This window comes from Nannobrachium achirus (genome assembly GCF_963921795.1).
Source record: "Nannobrachium achirus genome assembly, chromosome: 18".
Lineage (NCBI taxonomy): Eukaryota > Metazoa > Chordata > Actinopteri > Myctophiformes > Myctophidae > Nannobrachium > Nannobrachium achirus.
In genome coordinates, this window is record NC_137825.1 from 56,405,381 (window position 1) to 56,426,175 (window position 20,795).

Below are 20,795 nucleotides of genomic sequence, written 5' to 3' on the forward strand. Positions count from 1 at the left end.
AACACGTAAACGATTATGACAATTGTGACAAAATAATTGTGATTATGACAAATCATTTTAATAATTGTGACAGGCCTTAGTCCTTCCCACGCTCACTGAGCTTCCATATTGTCCGTGTAGGCCAGCGTCTCAGACGGTACCCTTCAGCTCACCTGAAGTACGTTCCGTTATTAATAGCAACCCTTGTCCTCCTTTGCGTCCCGCTTTTCTCCACCCTTTCCCTGGAAGCACGCTTTAATTTCTTTACTGTGCCATACACTGTAGCAACAGAGATACTGTAACTGCTTAGTCAGGCGTCTGTCCTGGTAGGACCTGTAATGGAAAAGCTGCCATTGCTTGTTTCTAAGCCATCCCACAATCCTCCCCTGAGGCATATAGGTTCTTCCTGTCGAGTAAACGCAGGGGGACAACTTGCCTTTTCAACAGCACCTATTTGTTAACACAATGGGAAATCTCTGTTAATATACAATCATAGCGTGTCGATATTTAACAAATATCTCTCGACTCTCCAACAGTGTATGCAAGGTTGGAAAGGAACAGCTACATGCAAGTGGTCTTTGCAGTTTCAAAGAACAATTGCATCACAGTTGGTGAAGTATTCTAACAGTTAACTATAGGAGTATTCTCAATGCTAAAATAGACTCGACAATTGATCTTTTTTTTATGCTTCTTTTAACTCATTCTGTGCCGATCCCGAACTAGTTCGGCTTTATTTCAATCCAATACAATTTTTTTTGTATTAATTCACTTACCCCGAGCTGCTTGTAGAGTCGTGGGTGGTCCTGGCTCGCTAGCCGCTAGCCAGCTAGCTATTCTACTCTGTCCGACGATATATTCCATTAAAAATGGTTTAAAATACATTTTTGAGCTCCCCAATGTTCACCCGATGTTCGGTGCCGCTTCCGATGAGTACACGAGTGTGCCGATCCCGAAGTAGTCCGGCTTTTTTTAATTAAATTAATAAAATGATAAGAGGCCTTCTGAAGCCTGGCCTGATTTTTCTAGCTACTAGCCGAAAGCTAGCAACCTCCCGGCCGGCCGTCATTTGCGAACGCAATCGCCAATCTACGCCTAATCCAATGAAAGACCACATCTTTGAAGGCTTATATCTCTGGATTGTGTCTTTAGGGAAGCGGCGCGAGGTTTATTTACGGCGAAATCGCCCAAAAATGATCTTTTAGATGACAAAATGGGAATAGCCATTCTGTTAGCATTATCATCCGGGACATTTCCATGACGTGCATGAACGTGCACACGTGAGGTCCTGGAAGGTGAGGTTCTGGAAGCTAAAGCGCTCGCCTATGAGAGATACCCTGGCATTCTATGGCCCCTAGAGGGCGCTGGCACAGAATTAGTTAATGCTTCTTCTATCATTTATGTCTCAACTCAGCTGGGTCATGGTAGCCTGCAGGCTGCAGTGTTTCAGCTCAAGTAAACCTGGACTCTCTGTGATAACAGGGAACTCTCATCCATCTTCCACACAATGCTTCTCTCCAGTGGTGGAAAGCAACTAAGTACATTTACTTGAGTACTGTACTTAAAAAAAATCAGATGAGTTGCCCTGAGGCGTCTTGCTAGTTTAACTACAATATACACATTAAGCACAATCTCTTTAACAGTGGGGATGCACGTCTCGTACCGTCTTAACTCTTAACTGAAATATGAAAAAGGAAAAAATAAATTCTCTGCCAATACTTTTACTTCTACTCCACTACATTTCGGATCCAAATATTGTACTTTTACTCCGCTACATTTATTTGAAAACTTAGTTACTAGTTGCTTTGCAGATTATTATAAAACATGCATCAACCACTTTAGCCCTATTTTATACCTTGGCTTTTTGAAAATAGCAGTACAAGCTCACAATGCGTCACATTGCAATGCGTTGTAAGCTTGTAGATCTGCTATTTTCAAACATTTTGTACTTTTACTTTTGGTAATTTAAGTATATTTTAGATAGATAGATAGATAGATACCTTTATTATCCCAAGGGGGAAATTTAGTTGTCCAGTTGTAGCACAGCAGTATACAGTTATTTACAAAGTTACAGAGAAGTAGGAAAAAATAGATAAGAGTAAAAACAAGAGCAGTACAGTACCAAATAAAATCACACCCGTGTGAAGTGGAGCTGTGTGTGTGTGTGTGTGTGTGTGTGTGTGTGTGTGTGTGTGTGTGTGTGTGTGTGTGTGTGTGTGTGTGTGTGTGTGTGTGTGTGTGTGTGTGTGTGGATCATGTGTACCGATTTTTGTGACATTTGAAGAAAATATGTAGGAAAAGGAGCAAAAAGTGTGTTTTGGAGAAAATTCAAGATGGCGGAAAATCTATCATGGCGCAAATGGGCGTGGCCTATATGGGGAGATGCGTCATGACCCAAGGAATCCAGGGAAAAAATATTTTTAATTTTCCGACCTACGGTTCAAGAGTTACAGGCCAAAACGTAAAGTGGGGTGTTATAGCGCCACCATGAGGCCAAATGACACAATTCTTTTTTTATTTAATCCTTGAAATCATTATGAACCTCCTCTCCAAGTCTTGAAACTGTAGCCCCTGTGGTTTGCGAGAGACAAATAATTGAATGTGAGTTTTTGCGATTCCCATTCTAAGTCAATGGGGAAAATTAATTCACTAATAAATTAATATCAATTAAACTATAGAACCTTTCTCTTAGAAAAGTAATAGCCCACGATTCCCGAGTAAGCCGGTCGATTTGACATATGGCGCGAGTGTTTGGTGGCAAAACTGTGGGACTAGTGGCGTGCCGAAGTTTAGGAAGTTCAGGCTACATACACACAGACACACACACAGACAGACACACACACACACACACACACAGACCCACACAGCCACGTATAGGGAGCCTGTGTTTCACACAGCTCCAAAAAGAGAAGGTGCATCAAATAGAGGGGGCGTGTGTTTTGATGCCAACACTTTCATACTTTTACGCGAGTACATTTTTCCTGACCTTTACATGTAACAGAGTATTTCTATATTGCAGTATTGATACTTTTACTTAAGTAAAATATGTGAGTACTTTTTCCACCTCTGCAACAGAGTTAGTGAGGCTATGGCTTTACCCCTGCAAGGCAAAAACCACTTCGATAACCCATTTGTTGGAGTTGTCTGAGACTTCACCTGCCCTTTTCTCAGTCCTCAATCTCACTGATTTTCACTTTCTTCTCAAAAATCAATAGACCATATATTGTATTACCTTCTATTTCGCTGTGATGGTGAATAGGACCTGTTCATTTGTAATCCCTTTGGAGACCTGCATAGTAAGGTAAACAGCTGATCAAGGGATGAACACAAATCTTATTTAGGCCTATGTGATATTTTCAAGTTTGTCGGGCCATGGATTCTACAGATGTTTTCTTTGTGTTCTCGCTTTGGTTGTGAAAAGGGATTATAGTGCCACGCTGCGAGCTTGTAGATCTGCTATTTTTGAAAAATTGTGAAAATTTGTCTTTGAAAAGTCTTTGAATATGTTTTTTTGGAGAAAAAAAAAGTTTCTACAGTGGTGCTCAAACCTTTTCATGTAAAAAAAAAGATATATATTTGACCACAGACCCACATCTCAAAATATTTAGTTCCAGGGACCCCCCTCAGAAGCAAAATTTTTGAGTTACAAATGTTCGCTTAAAGAAATACATATTCAAAGATTTGCACACATTTTCACGACTTTTCAAAAATAGCAGATCTACAAGCTCGCTGTGAGCTTGTATATCTGCTATTTTTCAATAGCTAAAGTATAAACTAACCAGTAAGACTCCCTAATCGGGAGATAAGCGACCGTCAGGTCGCAGCGTGATTTTAGGGCAAAATGTGTAGGAGCAGTGTCCAAAAATGTGGTTCAAAAAATCGGCCTGATGGTGGCGCTATATGGGACATCCATATTGATGAGATGAGTGTAGACATACTGTGTACCGATTTGCGTGATTTTAGGGTAAAATCTGTAGGAGCAGTGTCCAAAAATGTGTTTGAAAAAATCACACCCGTGTGAAGTGGAGCTGTGTGTGTGTGTGTGTGTGTGTGTGTGTGTGTGTGTGTGTGTGTGTGTGTGTGTGTGTGTGTGTGTGTGTGTGTGTGTGTGTGTGTGTGTGTGTGTGTGTGTGTGTGTGTGTGTGTGTGTGTGGATCATGTGTACCGATTTTTGTGACATTTGAAGAAAATATGTAGGAAAAGGAGCAAAAAGTGTGTTTTGGAGAAAATTCAAGATGGCGGAAAATCTATCATGGCGCAAATGGGCTTGGCCTATATGGGGAGATGCGTCATGACCCAAGGAATCCAGGGAAAAAATATTTTTAATTTTCCGACCTACGGTTCAAGAGTTACAGGCCAAAACGTAAAGTGGGGTGTTATAGCGCCACCATGAGGCCAAATGACACAATTATTTTTTATTTAATCCTTGAAATCATTATGAACCTCCTCTCCAAGTCTTGAAACTGTAGCCCCTGTGGTTTGCGAGAGACAAATAATTGAATGTGAGTTTTTGCGATTCCCATTCTAAGTCAATGGGGAAAATTAATTCACTAATAAATTAATATCAATTAAACTATAGAACCTTTCTCTTAGAAAAGTAATAGCCCACGATTCCCGAGTAAGCCGGTCGATTTGACATATGGCGCGAGTGTTTGGTGGCAAAACTGTGGGACTAGTGGCGTGCCGAAGTTTAGGAAGTTCAGGCTACATACACACAGACACACACACACACAGACAGACAGACAGACACACACACAGACCCACACAGCCACGTATAGGGAGCCTGTGTTTCACACAGCTCCAAAAATCGGCCTGATGGGACAGATCCATGTTGATGACATGAGTGTAGACATAGTGTGTACCGATTTGTGTGATTTTAGGGCAAAATCTGTAGGAGCAGGGTCCAAAAATGTGTTTTGCAAGAATCGGCCTCATGGTGGCGCTAGAAGAGGGCCATGTGAGAAATGAGGGGTGGGGTCTCCGCGTTGCCTTGGCGGACGAATAGGTACCGGCCCCGGCTCTCCCGGACGCTCCTAGCCCGGCATTTTATGTGAGCTGCAGTGGAGGGGGTCCTCCACTGGGGGCGCCACCACTTTGGCATCCGTTCTGGAGCACCAGGAGTCGGTGGTCCCCGGGAATTCCCCATGAGCAGCCCTGTTGGGGTGGTCATTTGGTCATTTTTGCACATTTGGTCATTTTTTACATCTGGGGGTCCCCCAGGGACTCCGGGGGTCCTTGGAGGTTGTAGTTTGGCAGGCAAGGAGTGTGTGTGCAAAATTTGGCATGGATCGGGGCAACGGTTGCGGAGATATGAGCAGGGCAATAGTGTGACGTGTGAGATGTGGACGGACGGACGGACGGACGGACGGACTGACTGACTGACTGACTCACAGTTTGTGGAGGTTTTGATAGTAAGTGCGACCTGACGGTCGCAATTAAGGCCCCTCCACCTTGGGCCCTAGTAACTCAGTCCCACTTTTTCCCCCCTTGTGACGCCCCTGTTGATGAACGCAGAAGGTGAAAGTGGGTTTTCTTTGGCCCGATTACAAAATGATTGCAAGACTCCTTTTCTCACCACAGGTTTCTTGGACTGTAATGGTGTAATTATGCCCTAATTATCCCTATCGACGTATTTCCAGACCACTTTCAATCACCGTTTCCCCATGTCATTTCCTGATGAAAGTATAACTTATACTGACCGACCTTTATGAATTCATTGTACAGGACTTAATGAATGTATGCTTATGCATGCTTGTATCCCCTATAGGATTATTAGTCACACCTTGCTGAGGTTTGATCAAACTACGAAGTGCGGCATAAAGTTGCCAATAATGAGATCCGGTCATCCATAGCAAATGTTTATAAGCCAGCTATTTACATAATATACGCCGTCAAAACCACTGGGAAACTGGAGTCCTTCCAATTATGAAAGAAAGAAAAAATAAAGAACTGATATCCTCTGTAATTACGCTGTTTAATTAGTTTTAACTATATTGTTCTACCTTTATTCATTTAATCGCGATATCGTCCTTCGTCATGCACTGAGATCAATTCACCAGTTTTATATGCCGAGCTGCATATCCGCCCGGTACCACTTACAACCTATATAATTGGTAAAAGGTGCTTGATACGTACTTGATAGAGTCTTTTTTTCCACTCTCTATCAATGTCTTTGCCCAAAAATAGACGATCTACAAGCTCACAACGCGTCGCGACGCGTTGTGAGCTTGTAGATCTGCTATTTTTTGGCAAATGTTCTGCCCCAGGATAAGGGATTTTGCTTATCGCGGTAATATCGTAAATCGCGATTTGTCACAATAATCGTGATATGAAATTTTCATATCGTCTCATGCCGACTCGGCATCAGGCTGTATCAGAGCCTGTTATGTGGCACGTGCCTTAACCGCTAGGCCAGTTAATTTAACTCACACAGAATGTAAAATTGTGAAAACAAAAAGTGATAACTGTGAGAGGTGAAGCACATTCACCATAGTTCTTCTGAAGTAATTCATAAAGTCTCGTCAGATCAGCAGTTTGGTTCATCAGACACTTATTTAACAGTGTTTTACGGTTTGATGCAGACCCATAACTCAGGTTCTGCAAAATTGCGTGGGCCTCCAGATCTGCTACCAATCTCCTGGTCATCCTCATTTTGCACGGGAGTTTTATTAGACTTGCCACTTTCAGCAGCCGAGTGATCATTCAGCACTGCCCGATTGGCAATGAATTATTTTGACCTTCTTCAACATAAATATAGATATATACGTATATTATGTTATCGGGACTGTACTGTAGGTTGCAGTTAACTATGAAAACCGGCACACCTTGTCCACGTATCCGCGTTCCCCTGACACATCACTGTGACATCACAGGTCTATGGGTTTGCTGTGATGTCAGGGGAACCACTCTTAACAGAATGGGTTTGCCGCTCTGACATCACGCTCTGGCTTCACTGTGATGGCACACTCACAGAATCCCTTTCATGCCCATGTATTGAGTTCCCTGATGTCATCAATATTAAGCCCATATCTAACAGGACTTCATATGGGAATGTCCATATATGGAGTCCACATCGGCCACATACTACACTAACAGAATCCATATATGGCCTAGACAAATGGCCAAGACAGCCCATATCTGTGTGGCTGGTTCTACAGACAGGGATCTCCACATATGGGCATAAAAGGGTATGATGTCAGATGTCATAGACATCATAGGACTTTCACATAACGAATAACTGAGTAAGCATGTTTGCGCTCTCACAGCATATCTCCACATACAGTACATGGATCTCCATATATGGGTACCAGGGGTCTCCGTATATGGGTAACTTGTCCGATATACGTATATCACTGGCCAGATGGCAAAGAATTGGCGCAACCTCACTCTTTCGGGTGAGGTCGCATTTCGCCCTGAGGCGTCTTACTAGTGTACTGTATACTATATTGTATGAGACAAGACAAGACAAGCATCTATTTGTGTTTGTATACAATCATTTACTAGAAATAGTTGATTTAACTACAATATACACATTAACCACAATCTCTTCGACTTTGGGGATGCATGTCTCGTACTGTCTTAACTGAAATATGAAAAAGGAAAAAAGAAATTCTCTGCCAAATGTATTTCATCTTTAAAGCACTAGTTGTGGAGAACTGCACCTTTGCAGATCCCATACTCTCCCTGTCAGTTCAGATATAGGATCTTTTTGTAACAGTTATATCTACAGTACACTCAACACACTATATCTACTATTTTTTACTTTGTTTCAAATATAGACTTAGGGCTGCTGGAGGATTCCCTTGGAGTAAGACCGATACAGTGTCTCTTGTGCCATTTTGGATTTATGTTCTACGTTTCTAAGCCAAAATGTTTTACTCACATTCTATTTATCCAGTTGTATTTCGTTCTATTTTTTCCATCCTGTTGGGGTTCATTGTCTGTTTCTATTGTCTTCTACATCTGAATCTTGCCGTATTCTATCAGTTTAATTTCTTATTGACCTTTAAAATTCCCCATGCTCCTTTACTCCTTTTTCTGTTGCCAATACATGAACGTAAAACCAATATTTGGCTTGAATAACCAATATCAAGCTGCCACTGAAATAATCTCTTTGACAGTATGTCATCTCTCACCCTAAATAAGAAGGTATTTGGTTTAAATGAATTGCCAGTTGGCAGGTCATAGAGTTAGTTTTATGTTCCCAAAAGACCTTGATGTTTACTTTACACTCCTACCAGCTAGGTGCAATGGGAACAATATTCATGGAGTATTCTGTAGACCAGTGTTTCTCAACCACTGTGCCTGGGGACCTTTGGGGTGCCCCTTGAAACTGCTTGAAAGCCAGTATTGTATTTTAACATTTTAAAAATGATTTAAACTATATGATGTGCGACAGCCTTGTATGATGAAGCAGGGCTTTACTTTGCGAAGAAACGTACAGATTTGAAACTTGGAGATACAAGGTTTCTTCCCGGCAGTGACGATATTTACACCCCCGTATTATGTTGGTGTGCCCATGGATTCTTGGGACATGAAAAGTGTGCCCATGCTGAAAAGAGGTTGAAAACACCTGCTGTAGACTATTTCCCATCTCTGCATCTTAGCGTATCCCACTGTTTGTTTCAGATGAGCAGCAAGCGCTCCAGCAGTTTCCGGCGGGCCATCGCCAATGGGCGGCGCACGCTGCAGCGGGAGATCCTGTTGGACGAGACGGGGCTGGGCGTGTACAAGCGATTTGTTCGCTACGTGGCCTATGAGATCCTGCCCTGCGAGACGGACCGGCGCTGGTACTTCCACCAGAACCGCCTGTGTCCCCCGCCCATCTTCATGGCCATCATCACCATTGTCCAGGTGAGAATTGCTCAGGTTTCTGTAGATCTTGAGAGATGAATAATTCTATCCCGTGACACTGAATAGAGACATGTCTATTGACTCTCTAGGGTACCAGACCCACCTTTAACCAACTTGAGCTAGTGTCTCTATTCTGGGCATTTGATAAATCAAATCAAATCAAACTTTATTTATATAGCACATTTTAAACGACCGAAATCGAACCAAAGTGCTGAACAGAAGGAAGAAAACAGAAATACAACAAGGCAAAAGAAAAAAACAAATGAAATAAAAACAACATATAACATTGAACCAGAAACAAAATGTACATGCCTTACATGTTTAAACAGTATTAAAAGCCAGGGAGAAGAGATGTGTCTTTAATAAAGATTTAAAAACATAATCGAATAGGATAACATTGAAAATACTAGGCAAACATTCGGTGAAAGATAACAAATCTACAAGCTCATAATTCTTTGTGAACTTGAAGATCAGCTATTATAGACAAAGAGTCTATAGAGTCTAGAGGTAAGGGATTATTTTCGGAAGAGAATCTGTCAGAAAAAAAGCCTTTCACAAACCTATCACTATTGTGTTGAGTCTGGTAGATGAGTCTGGTAGCCCATTACACTGACTATAGATCATTCTATTGAGTCTTTTGGCTGAGGCCCATGTGAAAGTTTTTCTCCCTGCAGTTGAACACAGCACTTTATGTTCAGCCTGATGTGTTGGCTGGTGCCCCCTTAATATTGGATAGACTATACTGTTGGCTATGTGTTTCAGCTTAGACCCACCCAGGGACGTGCTGGCCATTGGGAAAAGCGGGACAACTCCCGAACGGCCGGTTCATTCCCGGCCGGTCCGGCCATTAGGAAAAAATATATAAAAAAATGTCTGCCTTCGTTCCATTTTGGGGGCTGTGCGGCCAACAAAGTAAATCGTCATGTCGGGCAGAAACCTTGTATCTCCAAGTTTCAAATTTATAATTTTTTTCGCAAAGCAAAGCCCTGCTTCATCATACAAGGCCGTCGCACAAAAGTAGTGAAAACAGCAGATCTACAAGCACACAACGCCTCGCACCGCGAGGCGTTGTGTGCTTGTAGATCGGCTGTTTTCACTAGTTTAAATCATTTTTAAAATGATAAATACAAAACAAACGGTTTTGGACATATAAGGTTTCCACCCGACAACGACGAAATATAACAAAAAAAAGAAATGAGGGCCTCTCCAACTCTTTTTCCCGGGCTGAATCAGGGGCCCAGCACGTCCCTGGACCCACCCAAAATAGTTTAGGGTATTTTATTTGTGTCTGGTTTAAGCTGGTGGCGCAGTGGGGTTTAGGGATTAGTGGGTGTGTTTAATTCCTTTTCTCCAAGCTGAAGCTCTCAATTGGACCGCTTAGATTCCTTCCAGTGCAAAAAGTAAGATAATCAATACTCTGTGAGTCTGTGAGCACACTGCTCTCTGTAATAGTACCGTATTAATTGATCGATTGTTTTCATTTCTGTTGAAATGACTGCTGTTTGGGGATAGTGAACATAATGTACTCTTCATAGCTTCATTGTTTTTTCATGGATTCATCATAATTCTGCGGAACGCAAAGTAACTGCTCTTAAAATGCCTCTAAGTGGCACTGAATGGTCTGTAATGACAATGAGGATATGTTAATGGGGGTTCACCATCATTTAAATTCATAGAGACGATGATTCATTGATCTATGAAGAAAAGGCTAATGGAATTGGAGCAGATGTGCATTTTCTTTCCGAACAACGGCAGTTTTCAGTCCAATTATAGTCGGTGAACGCATTTTGCAAAATCAAACCGTATGTGGATTTTTTTTACAAAAGACGACATTTTCAATCTCTGCATTTCTTTCTCAGTGGTTTGTTGTAGACACGTTCTGGGCATGACAGCAAATACTGTACCTGACTTGAATATTGGGCTTGTTAGTGTGGTTTGTTTCTTTGTTTCTTTCTTTCTTTTCCCTCCTAGATAAACTTTATTTTGCCGCGCTACTCATACCACAGTTTTGGTGGCACGCACTTGGGCCATAATTATGTCAAATCGACCGGCTTCATCGGGAATCGATTCCTTGCATTTTGCTAAATGATACGTTATATAGTTTAATTTATATAAATGTATTCGTGAAAAATTACACTTTTCCCAAATATGGAGATGACTGACATCATCGACCACATGAGACTGACACAGTACTGTATGTCCATATATGGGCATCCAAGATTAAGGGCTTAATATCGATGACATCATGGATCTCCATATGGGCATAAAAGAGAGCACCGCTCGAATAGGGATTAGCCCTATTCACGACCCGCCCACTCAGCATCCCCCGGGTGCTGAAGTCCCGTTTTGAAGGGGAAAATCCTGAGAGGCAACCACATTTGAAATTCCAATTCGTCACTGTCGGGCAGAAACCTCGTATCTCCAAGTTTCAAATTTGTACGCTTTCTTTTTTCTCGCAAAGTAAAGCCCTGCTTCACCATACAAGATTGTCGCACAAAACTAGTGAAAACAGCAGATCCACAAGCACACAACGCCTCGCGGCGTGAGGCGTTGTGTGCTTGTAGATCGGCTGTTTTCACTAGTTTAGATCATTTTTAAAATGATCGATACAAAACGAACAGTTTTGGACATACTGTACTAGGTTTCCACCCGACAACGACGAATTGCGTCTTTCTTGTCTTGTTCCTCCCTTTGGCGCAGATCATGGTGTTCATGTGCTACGGGATCATGCTGAACAAGTGGGTTCTGCAGACGTACCAGCCTGACTTCATGAAGAGCCCCCTGGTCTACCACCCCGGCCACCGCGCCCAAGTGTGGCGCTTCTTCAGCTACATGTTCATGCACGTTGGGTAAGCTGCTTCGGTCGCTCCCTCCATCGTCACCTCTGCTAGGACACTGGTTCTCCAACCTTTTCAGGCAGCCAGCTTTCTCTCTCTGACAAAATGGTGGAGAACAATACTGCCCTACAAAGGCAGAGTGCAGTAACTACGTTTTGGGACACACCGACTTATTTGTGTTGCCCAACGGTCAAATTAGCCTTCGTGATATTGGGGGATGAACATAAACAATTACCTCAAGAACAGATGTACAATCAGTGTAATATCACTTTTATATCTTTATCTCATTTGGCTGATAAGCTGTAACACTTTGAAACCCATTTTTTGGTGAAATTCGAAAACGTAGTTACTGCACTCTGCCTTTGTAGGGCAGAATAGTATATATGAATGACAGTATAACCGATCATAACAACAAGATAGAGACACATACTGTAGGGTCGGCTCTCGGGATTATTTACACTAGCCAGAACCTACATTATAACCCAAACATAGTAGGTCTTGCGGGTGAAGGTGTCATGGCATAATATGTACTGTATATTTATTGAATTCAAACGATATGATATTACCTACAGCGAAAATTAATTATCTATCAGTGGTTAAGTGGGTCTGGGTTTTATTAATATTGAACCAAAGGAAATGATTAACAAAAGCTTGTGTTGTGACTAAATAATAACTACATTGTATCCACTGGACACAACGCAGGTTCATTGTTCAGTATTCTGAAAAGTAACGGTTGTGGTGGACAAACAAGGTTTCTACCCGACGGTGACGTTATTATGAAACATGAAAGGCTGCAGAGACCGACGCTGAATTCACCATGCTTCCGTTTGTGTCCCTCCTCCTCTCGCTTTGATTCTTCCACTTCAGTTTGGAGCAGCTGGGGTTCAACGCTCTGCTCCAGCTGATGATTGGCGTTCCCCTGGAGATGGTCCATGGCATCCTACGAATAAGTCTGCTGTACATGGCAGGAGTAGTGGCTGGTGAGTATCATTGACCATGTCTTCTAGCCTGGGTACCAGACTGAGAAGAGAAGTGACAAAACCAATCCTCTGAACGTAGCGTAGCAGGCTATATGTATTCTGCAATAGAGCCTTTTTGTTTAGTTGTTAGGATACCCATTAGCTGTTCCCCAAAGCAGTGGTTCTCAACCTTTTCAGGTTGAACTGGGGACCCCCACCCTGACGGGCACTAAGAGTTGAGGCACTACATTTTGTATAACACGGTTCTATTGTGAAAATAGCAGATCTACATTCTCACAACGCCTCGCAACGCGAGGCGTTGTGAGCATCGGCTATTTTCACAATTTCTGTCTCTAATATTTGACAATTTGGCCAATGTTTAATTTGTCATTTTAGAGGTATTAAAGCAGAAATAAGCAGTTTTCTGCTGACATAAGCAGGAATCATGCAATTGCTTATTTACAAAAGAATATTTTTATTTTATTTTATTCAGGCGGCTACAATGCTTCCTAAAGAAATGTTGTGTGTGTGTGACACTTCCTGGGGCTGTGAGAAGTTCTGTCATTGGTCGATTAAACTGGGTGCCCATCCAAAATAACAGACCAATCAGGATTGGTTGACCTGTCTGTCAATCCTTTTAGCCCCAGTCGGCTGGTTCATGCACCAATGAGCTGCTAATGACTAGTCTGGGATCACTTCACTTTTCGGGTTTGTAACCGGTCTGGAGCAGAAACCACAAAACGTCATGTTGTAGTACTCAAGGACTACAATTTGGCCGGAACTAACAGTTTTAACCCAAAATAATTCCCCTGCGCTCAAGGACATACTTTTATGGCCTACCTAATAAACTCCTTGATGCGGAGTAGTTTCGCTTTTGAAAAATTAGTTTGGTATATGCATGTTTTAGTCCAACTTTTAGCGACCGGCAAGACCACACTAGGCTACTCGAGCATTTTAATAGGGATTGGGGAAACAAACGGTGGGAACCAAATCAAAGCGACACCGCTTCTTCTAGTGGTTTCCGCGCTTTAGGCGGAAACCAAACAGCCTGTTGTGAACGAACACCAGGCGTTCTCTCTGAAAGCCTGGTAGGCGAGGTTAGCTAATGACAGAGCTTCTTACAGATAAAATAATAGTTTTGGAGGCAGACTGCGGCTCCTAGAAGCGCCACAGAGACTAGATTTTTTTAGGGAGCAAAATTGTTAGCCGCCTGAATATAATAAAATAAAAATAAAAAATAAGCTATTGCATTATTCCTGCTTATGTCAGCAGAAAACTGCTTATTTATGCTTTAAAAAAGTCCTTAAATTGTCACTTTATAAATGTGTAGATACCCTCTATACACTTAAACTTTATGGTGATTTGTTTACTGTTGAGTGAGAAAACAATGTTGCACATTAACTCTTATACTGCTTTGAACGTTCCTGTTCGCCCCAATTCTGGAGAGTGAGCCGCGCCAATACGGCCGTTCGTTCGTTTGATGTTTTTTATGGATTATGATAAAAGAGGTCCTTGCTCAACTTTTGAATGTATAATTGGTCGTCGGGTCGTTTTGAGGACAGCCGGAAACCGCGTCATAAAAAAAAAAGTAAACAGACTGTCCTGGCTCCGCCTGCCTAGCTGCTAGCCTTGAGGGATTATATTGTTTTATGCATCGGACTGTTAGTAGAGAGAGAGAGAGAGAGAAACGTTGGTAAAAGCGATCATTTTGTCGGAAATCAGTTGTTTTATAGTATTAGTAGTATAGTAATTGTAGTAGGTAGTAGTATTTAGCAGTACTAGAATATTGAGATGTATTAGGCCAAGTAGTAGGCCAACTCAGCCTCAACTTGTTTGTATCATTCCGCCGAAGCGCGACCCAACCCCCCCGGGCCGAGGAGCAGCAGCAGCAGATCCACGGATAGAAATAAACTTTGTTAGAATTAGGATTACACAACCTACCCGTGTTGGTGACCCAGGACCAGCGCCCACGAATGGTGGTGGTGGTCGTGATGATGATGATGATGATGATGATGATGAAGAAGAAGAGAAAAAGATCACTGTAGCCGTTGGTATTGAAGATAAAAAGATTGAAGATGGTGCCAGTCGCGAAGAACCGGGGTCCAAAAGTGGATCAAGAGCCTCCTGATATTGTGGAAACCGATCCCGACGGAGCTCGACCCCCGTGCAGGATGGATCCCCCCGCCCGGGGTTTCACATCGCCGCAGCAGCAGAGACCATGCACCGCCGCCACCGCGAAGAGACAGACGAACTGGACGATTTGGCCAACGAAGAATGGCTTCCGCGTTGAGACCCCTCGGAGAACAGAGGCCATGATTCTACTGTCCAAAGTGGTAAGACTTAAATCCAGTGCATGTATGTATTGTATAGTTGTATACTGTATAGTTGTATACTGTATGTGATAACAGAGCATCCGTGTGGAAGCCTGGTCTCTATCAGTGAGATGGGGTAACGGTTTTCCATTGCGACGTGTTGCCACTCCGACATTGGGATCCGGTCTAGAGCCCGCCTACTGCATCCGGCTATTTATTACACGTACACATACATGCAAGAAATGTTTCCGTATCCGGACCGGATCAGTAACTTGATCCAAGCAGTTAGGATCCAAGTGCATGCGTTTGTTTTTGTCGCTACACAGGACACACGTGGAGTTCCTATCACGCGCGTGCACGTACCGCGTGTAGTGTACGGTGCACTGTACAGCTACTAGGATTATTTGATGGGAATTTAGGATTTATTGGCTTAGTTTGTGTGTGCGTGCGTACGATGCGTGTGTGTGTGAGAGAGGGAGAGGTTTCTTTTTACGTGTGGTGCACGTGCACGTACTATGCACGTACGGTGGACGCCCCGCACCCACCTCGCTATGTCGTCATCATCATCATCATCATCAGTAGGCCTACATCTCTGATGATGATGATGTAGCTTTTCAGTTCAATTCAAAGGAGCTTTATTGGCATGAGAAAACATACGTTTACATTGCCAAAGCAAGTGTTACAAATAAAAACTGTTGAAAATGGGGAACATATATACAGTTGGAGGGAGTACAGCTTTGTGTAAACAGAGCTATGTTGCATTGTGACATTTTATATATTATACATACAGGGTATAAAGGGCATTTCACTGTGACAGTAAATGCATGGTAACTATTTACTATATCTGCATTTTATGTATGAACTTATTGTAAGTCATTTGCTAAATGTCAAAATTGTAAATTGATTTGTTTACATATAAACCTTTTGATAATTTCCTGGCTATGATTTTAGATGATGAGTCGACGATGATGAGCCTACTTCTTCATTGCCACATCGTAGTCGTCCAAGGACAAGGATAGGTAAAGAACAAAAACCTTTTTTCTGTAAAGCAGACTTAGCACCAGACACATGCTCACATAGACATCAAAGGGGGCTGGAGCCCCTGCCCTTTTATCCATCTGTAAAAAGTGCCCTCTCCAGACCATGAATGCTGTTTTTACATAATTACTATATATATTTTTTTATATATATATTTGTGTGGTAAGCAGTGAAGTGCATAGAATGTTAGAGAATTTCTAAAACAGCCTTTTGATGAAAATATTAGGCCCCCAACCTCCACCCATTCTGCTGTGACGCGTTGTGAGCTTGGAGGTGTACTATTTTTCATGTATTTTATAGTAATTATGTATTTGTATAATTTACAGATCGACCATAGGCTTGTGTACGTGGTAGGGGTGCAGAGTTCAGCAGACTCGGTGGAGCCCTTCCGGAGGAGCCTGGCTGTAGTGAAACAGAATGGAGCCCCAGGCCCTGTGCAGGCTGAATGAAAAGCTAGGTCATTCACTTGCGACCTTACAGCCCACCCCCCGTAAAACTAGACAATCATTTGTACTGTACTTCAACCTAAAAAGTGTGAGATAAAGAGAACCCTGAAAGCTGAAGCAGGATTCAGGCTGAATCTCATGTCACTGTGTCAATGTTCTGCACTGCTCTTACTGCTCTTACACACTAAAAGTGTGTAAAAAAACACTTTTTCTTGTTTTTATTTTTTTGAATTTGTTTGTAAACAACCACTGATCATAGGTGTGATGTTACTGAAGCCAACAATAAAAGGCTAAAGAGAGATTTCTGCCTGAAAATGTCTTCTTCACAAAAATGCATTTTTCTCAGCTTTATGTTCTCAAAGAGCTGTTTTTAGGCCATATTCTGCAGCTTCTAGCTAATGGACAGAACATGATAAAAACTCGAAATCTTTTTCTGTTACAAAGTAGACATTCTATTCTTCGTTGCCATATCATTGTTGTCTTTATAGTCAAAACAGATTTTCTCCAGTAGGCCTTCAAAGATGAGCGACAATTCTCAATTTAGCTGGCGGTGGATTGAGCTTTTTGTTAAATTCTGTGTCAGTAAAATAGTTAAGTTAATCATCTGGGGACCCTCCAAAATAATTTGGCGACGCCCATGGGGGTCCCGACCCACAGGTTGAGAACCACTGCCCTAAAGTAGTGTTTCTCAAACTTTAAAATGTCAAGGTCTCGTCTTAACTCTTGTCAGAGTCTGTCAGAGTTACAGACTTGTATAGGTCAGTTTAGACGCTAAAGGAACCCACAGAGTCCCTGGAATCCACTTTGAGAAACACAGCTAGTCTTCCTGGGGTCCACATACTGTATAAAACATACATGTGAAATACAAAACCTTAAGAAAAAGTAAAAGGACAATATATTGTCATCATGACATCAACTGGACTAGATATCGTCTGGGAACGTAATGAGTGATAATAAAAAGCATAATAATTGTAGCGTAATCACTCATGCCTTATTTCATACATTTAAGATTGTCACAAAATATTAGCTAAATCAGCTGAGCAACAAGCTCTGATATTCACAAATGTTGAACAGTTTAAATGGAAATGTATGTTATGTCCATAACGCCTAGCCCTAATCCAGACAATCATTTTTGTCTCATTAGTTTCAAGTGTTTTTTTTTTCTTCTTTTTTTTCCCTTTTTGCTACGTGCTTAGCTGTCACATTTTAGATGAAATCATACAGTAGTTATAATAAGAAGCTTGAAAAGCCAGAATGAAGTAAATACTATAGAAGTTATATCGGCAGTGAATTACAATTGGCATATATTGTATCTATTTGTCGCTAGAATAATAATGCAATAGAATAAAAAAGCAGCATCTATAAGACTATATTGTTAGGCTGTAAACCTGTACAATCTACATCTGCCTTAGTTCAGTGTGCGTGCCTGTGGGGGGGTTTAGGTATGTTTGCACATTTCAAGCAAAATTATCAGCGCTGGCATATTTAGAATTTGTATTTTTCTGTTTTTGGTTTATAACGGCGTTAGAACTAACAGCATTTAGGATTTGTTAGCGAAAAAGCTGACATAAAACTATTATGATAGCCATGACGCATCTCAGTGGCACGATCAAATACAAAAAGACAGACAACCAATTCAAAATCTCTTGGTTGACTCAAAGACTCAAAAAGTGCTCAGAGATGTCTCAGTGTCACTTTTGATAACAACGCTCACAAGCTGCGAGGCGTTGTGAGCATGTAGATCTGCTATTTTCACAATAGAACCGTGTTATACAAAATGTACTCCCATCAAGTAAAAGTAACAATACTGCAATTTAGATGTACTCTGTTACAAGTAGAAGTCCAGTATTCAAAATGTATTTGAGCACAAGTATTGGCATCAAAATGTACTTAAAGTACCAAAAGTACAACATGTCACAACGCGTCGCATCGCGACGCGTTGTGAGCTTGTAGATCGGCTATTTTCAAACAGCTACGATATAAAATAGGGCTAAAGTGGATTAATGTATGTTTTATAAGTTAAGCATTTTATATCTGCAAAGTAACTAGTAACTAAAGTTTTGAAATATTTGTGGTGGAGTAAAAGTATAACATTTGGATCCCCAGATGTAGTGGAGTAGAAGTAAAAGTATTGGAATTTGGAAATACTCAAGTAAAGTACAAATACCTCAAAACTGTACTTAAGTACAGTATAAAGTAAATCTACTTACTTACTTTACACCACTGATTGTGGCGCCTAGCGTTTGGCTGGGAAATGCACACGCTGCAAGAATATCCAGGATATATTGTACAATCCCGCTTCCCTTTCATCTACAACACTGTTCACTATTTTTGTCTCGGGCCTCATAAATCACTCGACGACTATTATTTGATTACTGTCAAGCGCAACAGCCTAATTCACATTGACTGATATTCATTCATATTCAGTAACTTGATTCTTACCCGTTTCTTTTCTGTATGTCTGAAACGACTGGGCTTTTCCTCTGCCGATAAACCCAAATCCGTTATATCACTCGGTGCGAAAAAATAATAATCCTTATTGAACGCACACAGTCACACAGTCTCTCTCTCTCTCTCTCTCTCTCTCTCTCTCTCACACACACACACACACACACACACACACACACACACACACACACACACACACACACACACACACACACACACACACACACACACACACACACACACACACACACCAGGGGTGTCACAAGGGGGGGGGGGGGGGGGGGGGAGTGGGACTGAGTTACCAGGGCCCAAGGTGGAGGGGCCTTAATTATTTTATAGCTATTTAGCTATTGAAAAATAGCAGATATTCAAGCTCACAGCTCAGAGCCTGTAGATCTGCTATTTTTTGTAAAGTCGTGAAAAAGTATGCAAATCTTTGAATATATACATTTTTTAAGCCAACATTTGTAACTCAAATGTAGCTTCTGGGGGTCCCTGGAACTAAATATTTTGAGATGGGGGTACATGGCCAAATGCACATGAAAAAGTTTGAGCACAACTGATAGAAACATATATTTAAAAAACCTTTGAAATATTCAAAGATTTTCACAATTTTTGAAAAATAGCAGATCTACAAGCTCACAGCGCGGCACTCGGTGCCGCGCTGTGAGCTTGTATATCTGCTATTTTTCAATAGTTAAAGCAGGGGCCCCACAGTGAATCCTTGTACCCAGGGCCCAGAATTTGGTGCGACACCCCTGCACTCACACACACACACACACACACACACACACACACACACACACACACACACACACACACACACACACACTGTGCTTTCGGCTCATGAATTATTGTAGCTTTGATTTATTTTGGTGGCGATGACAGACAGGGGAGAGAGGGAACAGAACGAGTGAGAAAGGGAGTTAGGAGAGTTAAAGTAGCAGAGTAATGCAGGCCTCCTCTCTGAGTTAGGAGAGTTAAAGTAGCAGAGTAATGCAGGCCTCCTCTCTGAGTTAGGAGAGTTAAAGTAGCAGAGTAATGCAGGCCTCCTCTCTGAGTTAGGAGAGTTAAAGTAGCAGAGTAATGCAAGGCCTCCTCTCTGAGTTAGGAGAGTTAAAGTAGCAGAGTAATGCAGGCCTCCTCTCTGAGTTAGGAGAGTTAAAGTAGCAGAGTAATGCAGGCCTCCTCTCTGAGTTAGGAGAGTTAAAGTAGCAGAGTAATGCAGGCCTCCTCTCTGAGTTAGGAGAGTTAAAGTAGCAGAGTAATGCAGGCCTCCTCTCTGAGTTAGGAGAGTTAAAGTAGCAGAGTAATGCAGGCCTCCTCTCTGAGTTAGGAGAGTTAAAGTAGCAGAGTAATGCAAGGCCTCCTCTCTGAGTTAGGAGAGTTAAAGTAGCAGAGTAATGCAAGGCCTCCTCTCTGAGTTAGGAGAGTTAAAGTAGCAGAGTAATGCAAGGCCTCCTCTCTGAGTTAGGAGAGTTAAAGTAGCAGAGTAATGCAAGGCCTCCTCTCTGAGTTAGGAGAGTTAAAGTAGCAGAGTAATGCAAGGCCTCCTCTCTGAGTTAGGAGAGTTAAAGTAGCAGAGTAATGCAGGCCTCCTCTCTGAGTTAGGAGAGTTAAAGTAGCAGAGTAATGCAGGCCTCCTCTCTGAGTTAGGAGAGTTAAAGTAGCAGAGTAATGCAGGCCTCCTCTCTGAGTTAGGAGAGTTAAAGTAGCAGAGTAATGCAAGGCCTCCTCTCTGAGTTAGGAGAGTTAAAGTAGCAGAGTAATGCAAGGCCTCCTCTCTGAGTTAGGAGAGTTAAAGTAGCAGAGTAATGCAGGCCTCCTCTCTGAGTTAGGAGAGTTAAAGTAGCAGAGTAATGCAGGCCTCCTCTCTGAGTTAGGAGAGTTAAAGTAGCAGAGTAATGCAAGGCCTCCTCTCTGAGT

General features: G+C 42.0%; 1 protein-coding gene across 1 annotated transcript in view; it reads left to right on the forward strand.

Moving 5' to 3' along the window:
• The window catches only part of rhbdl1 (rhomboid, veinlet-like 1), a gene marked incomplete at both ends in the record, with an annotated part of 122,703 nt that overhangs the window by 58,538 nt on the left and 43,370 nt on the right, over positions 1–20,795 (forward strand). Inside the window, 3 exons of the mRNA XM_080747658.1 lie at positions 8,605–8,829; positions 11,530–11,678; positions 12,534–12,646. Coding sequence (XP_080603784.1) covers positions 8,605–8,829; positions 11,530–11,678; positions 12,534–12,646 — 487 coding nt within the window. The remainder of the gene's footprint in view (positions 1–8,604; positions 8,830–11,529; positions 11,679–12,533; positions 12,647–20,795) is intronic.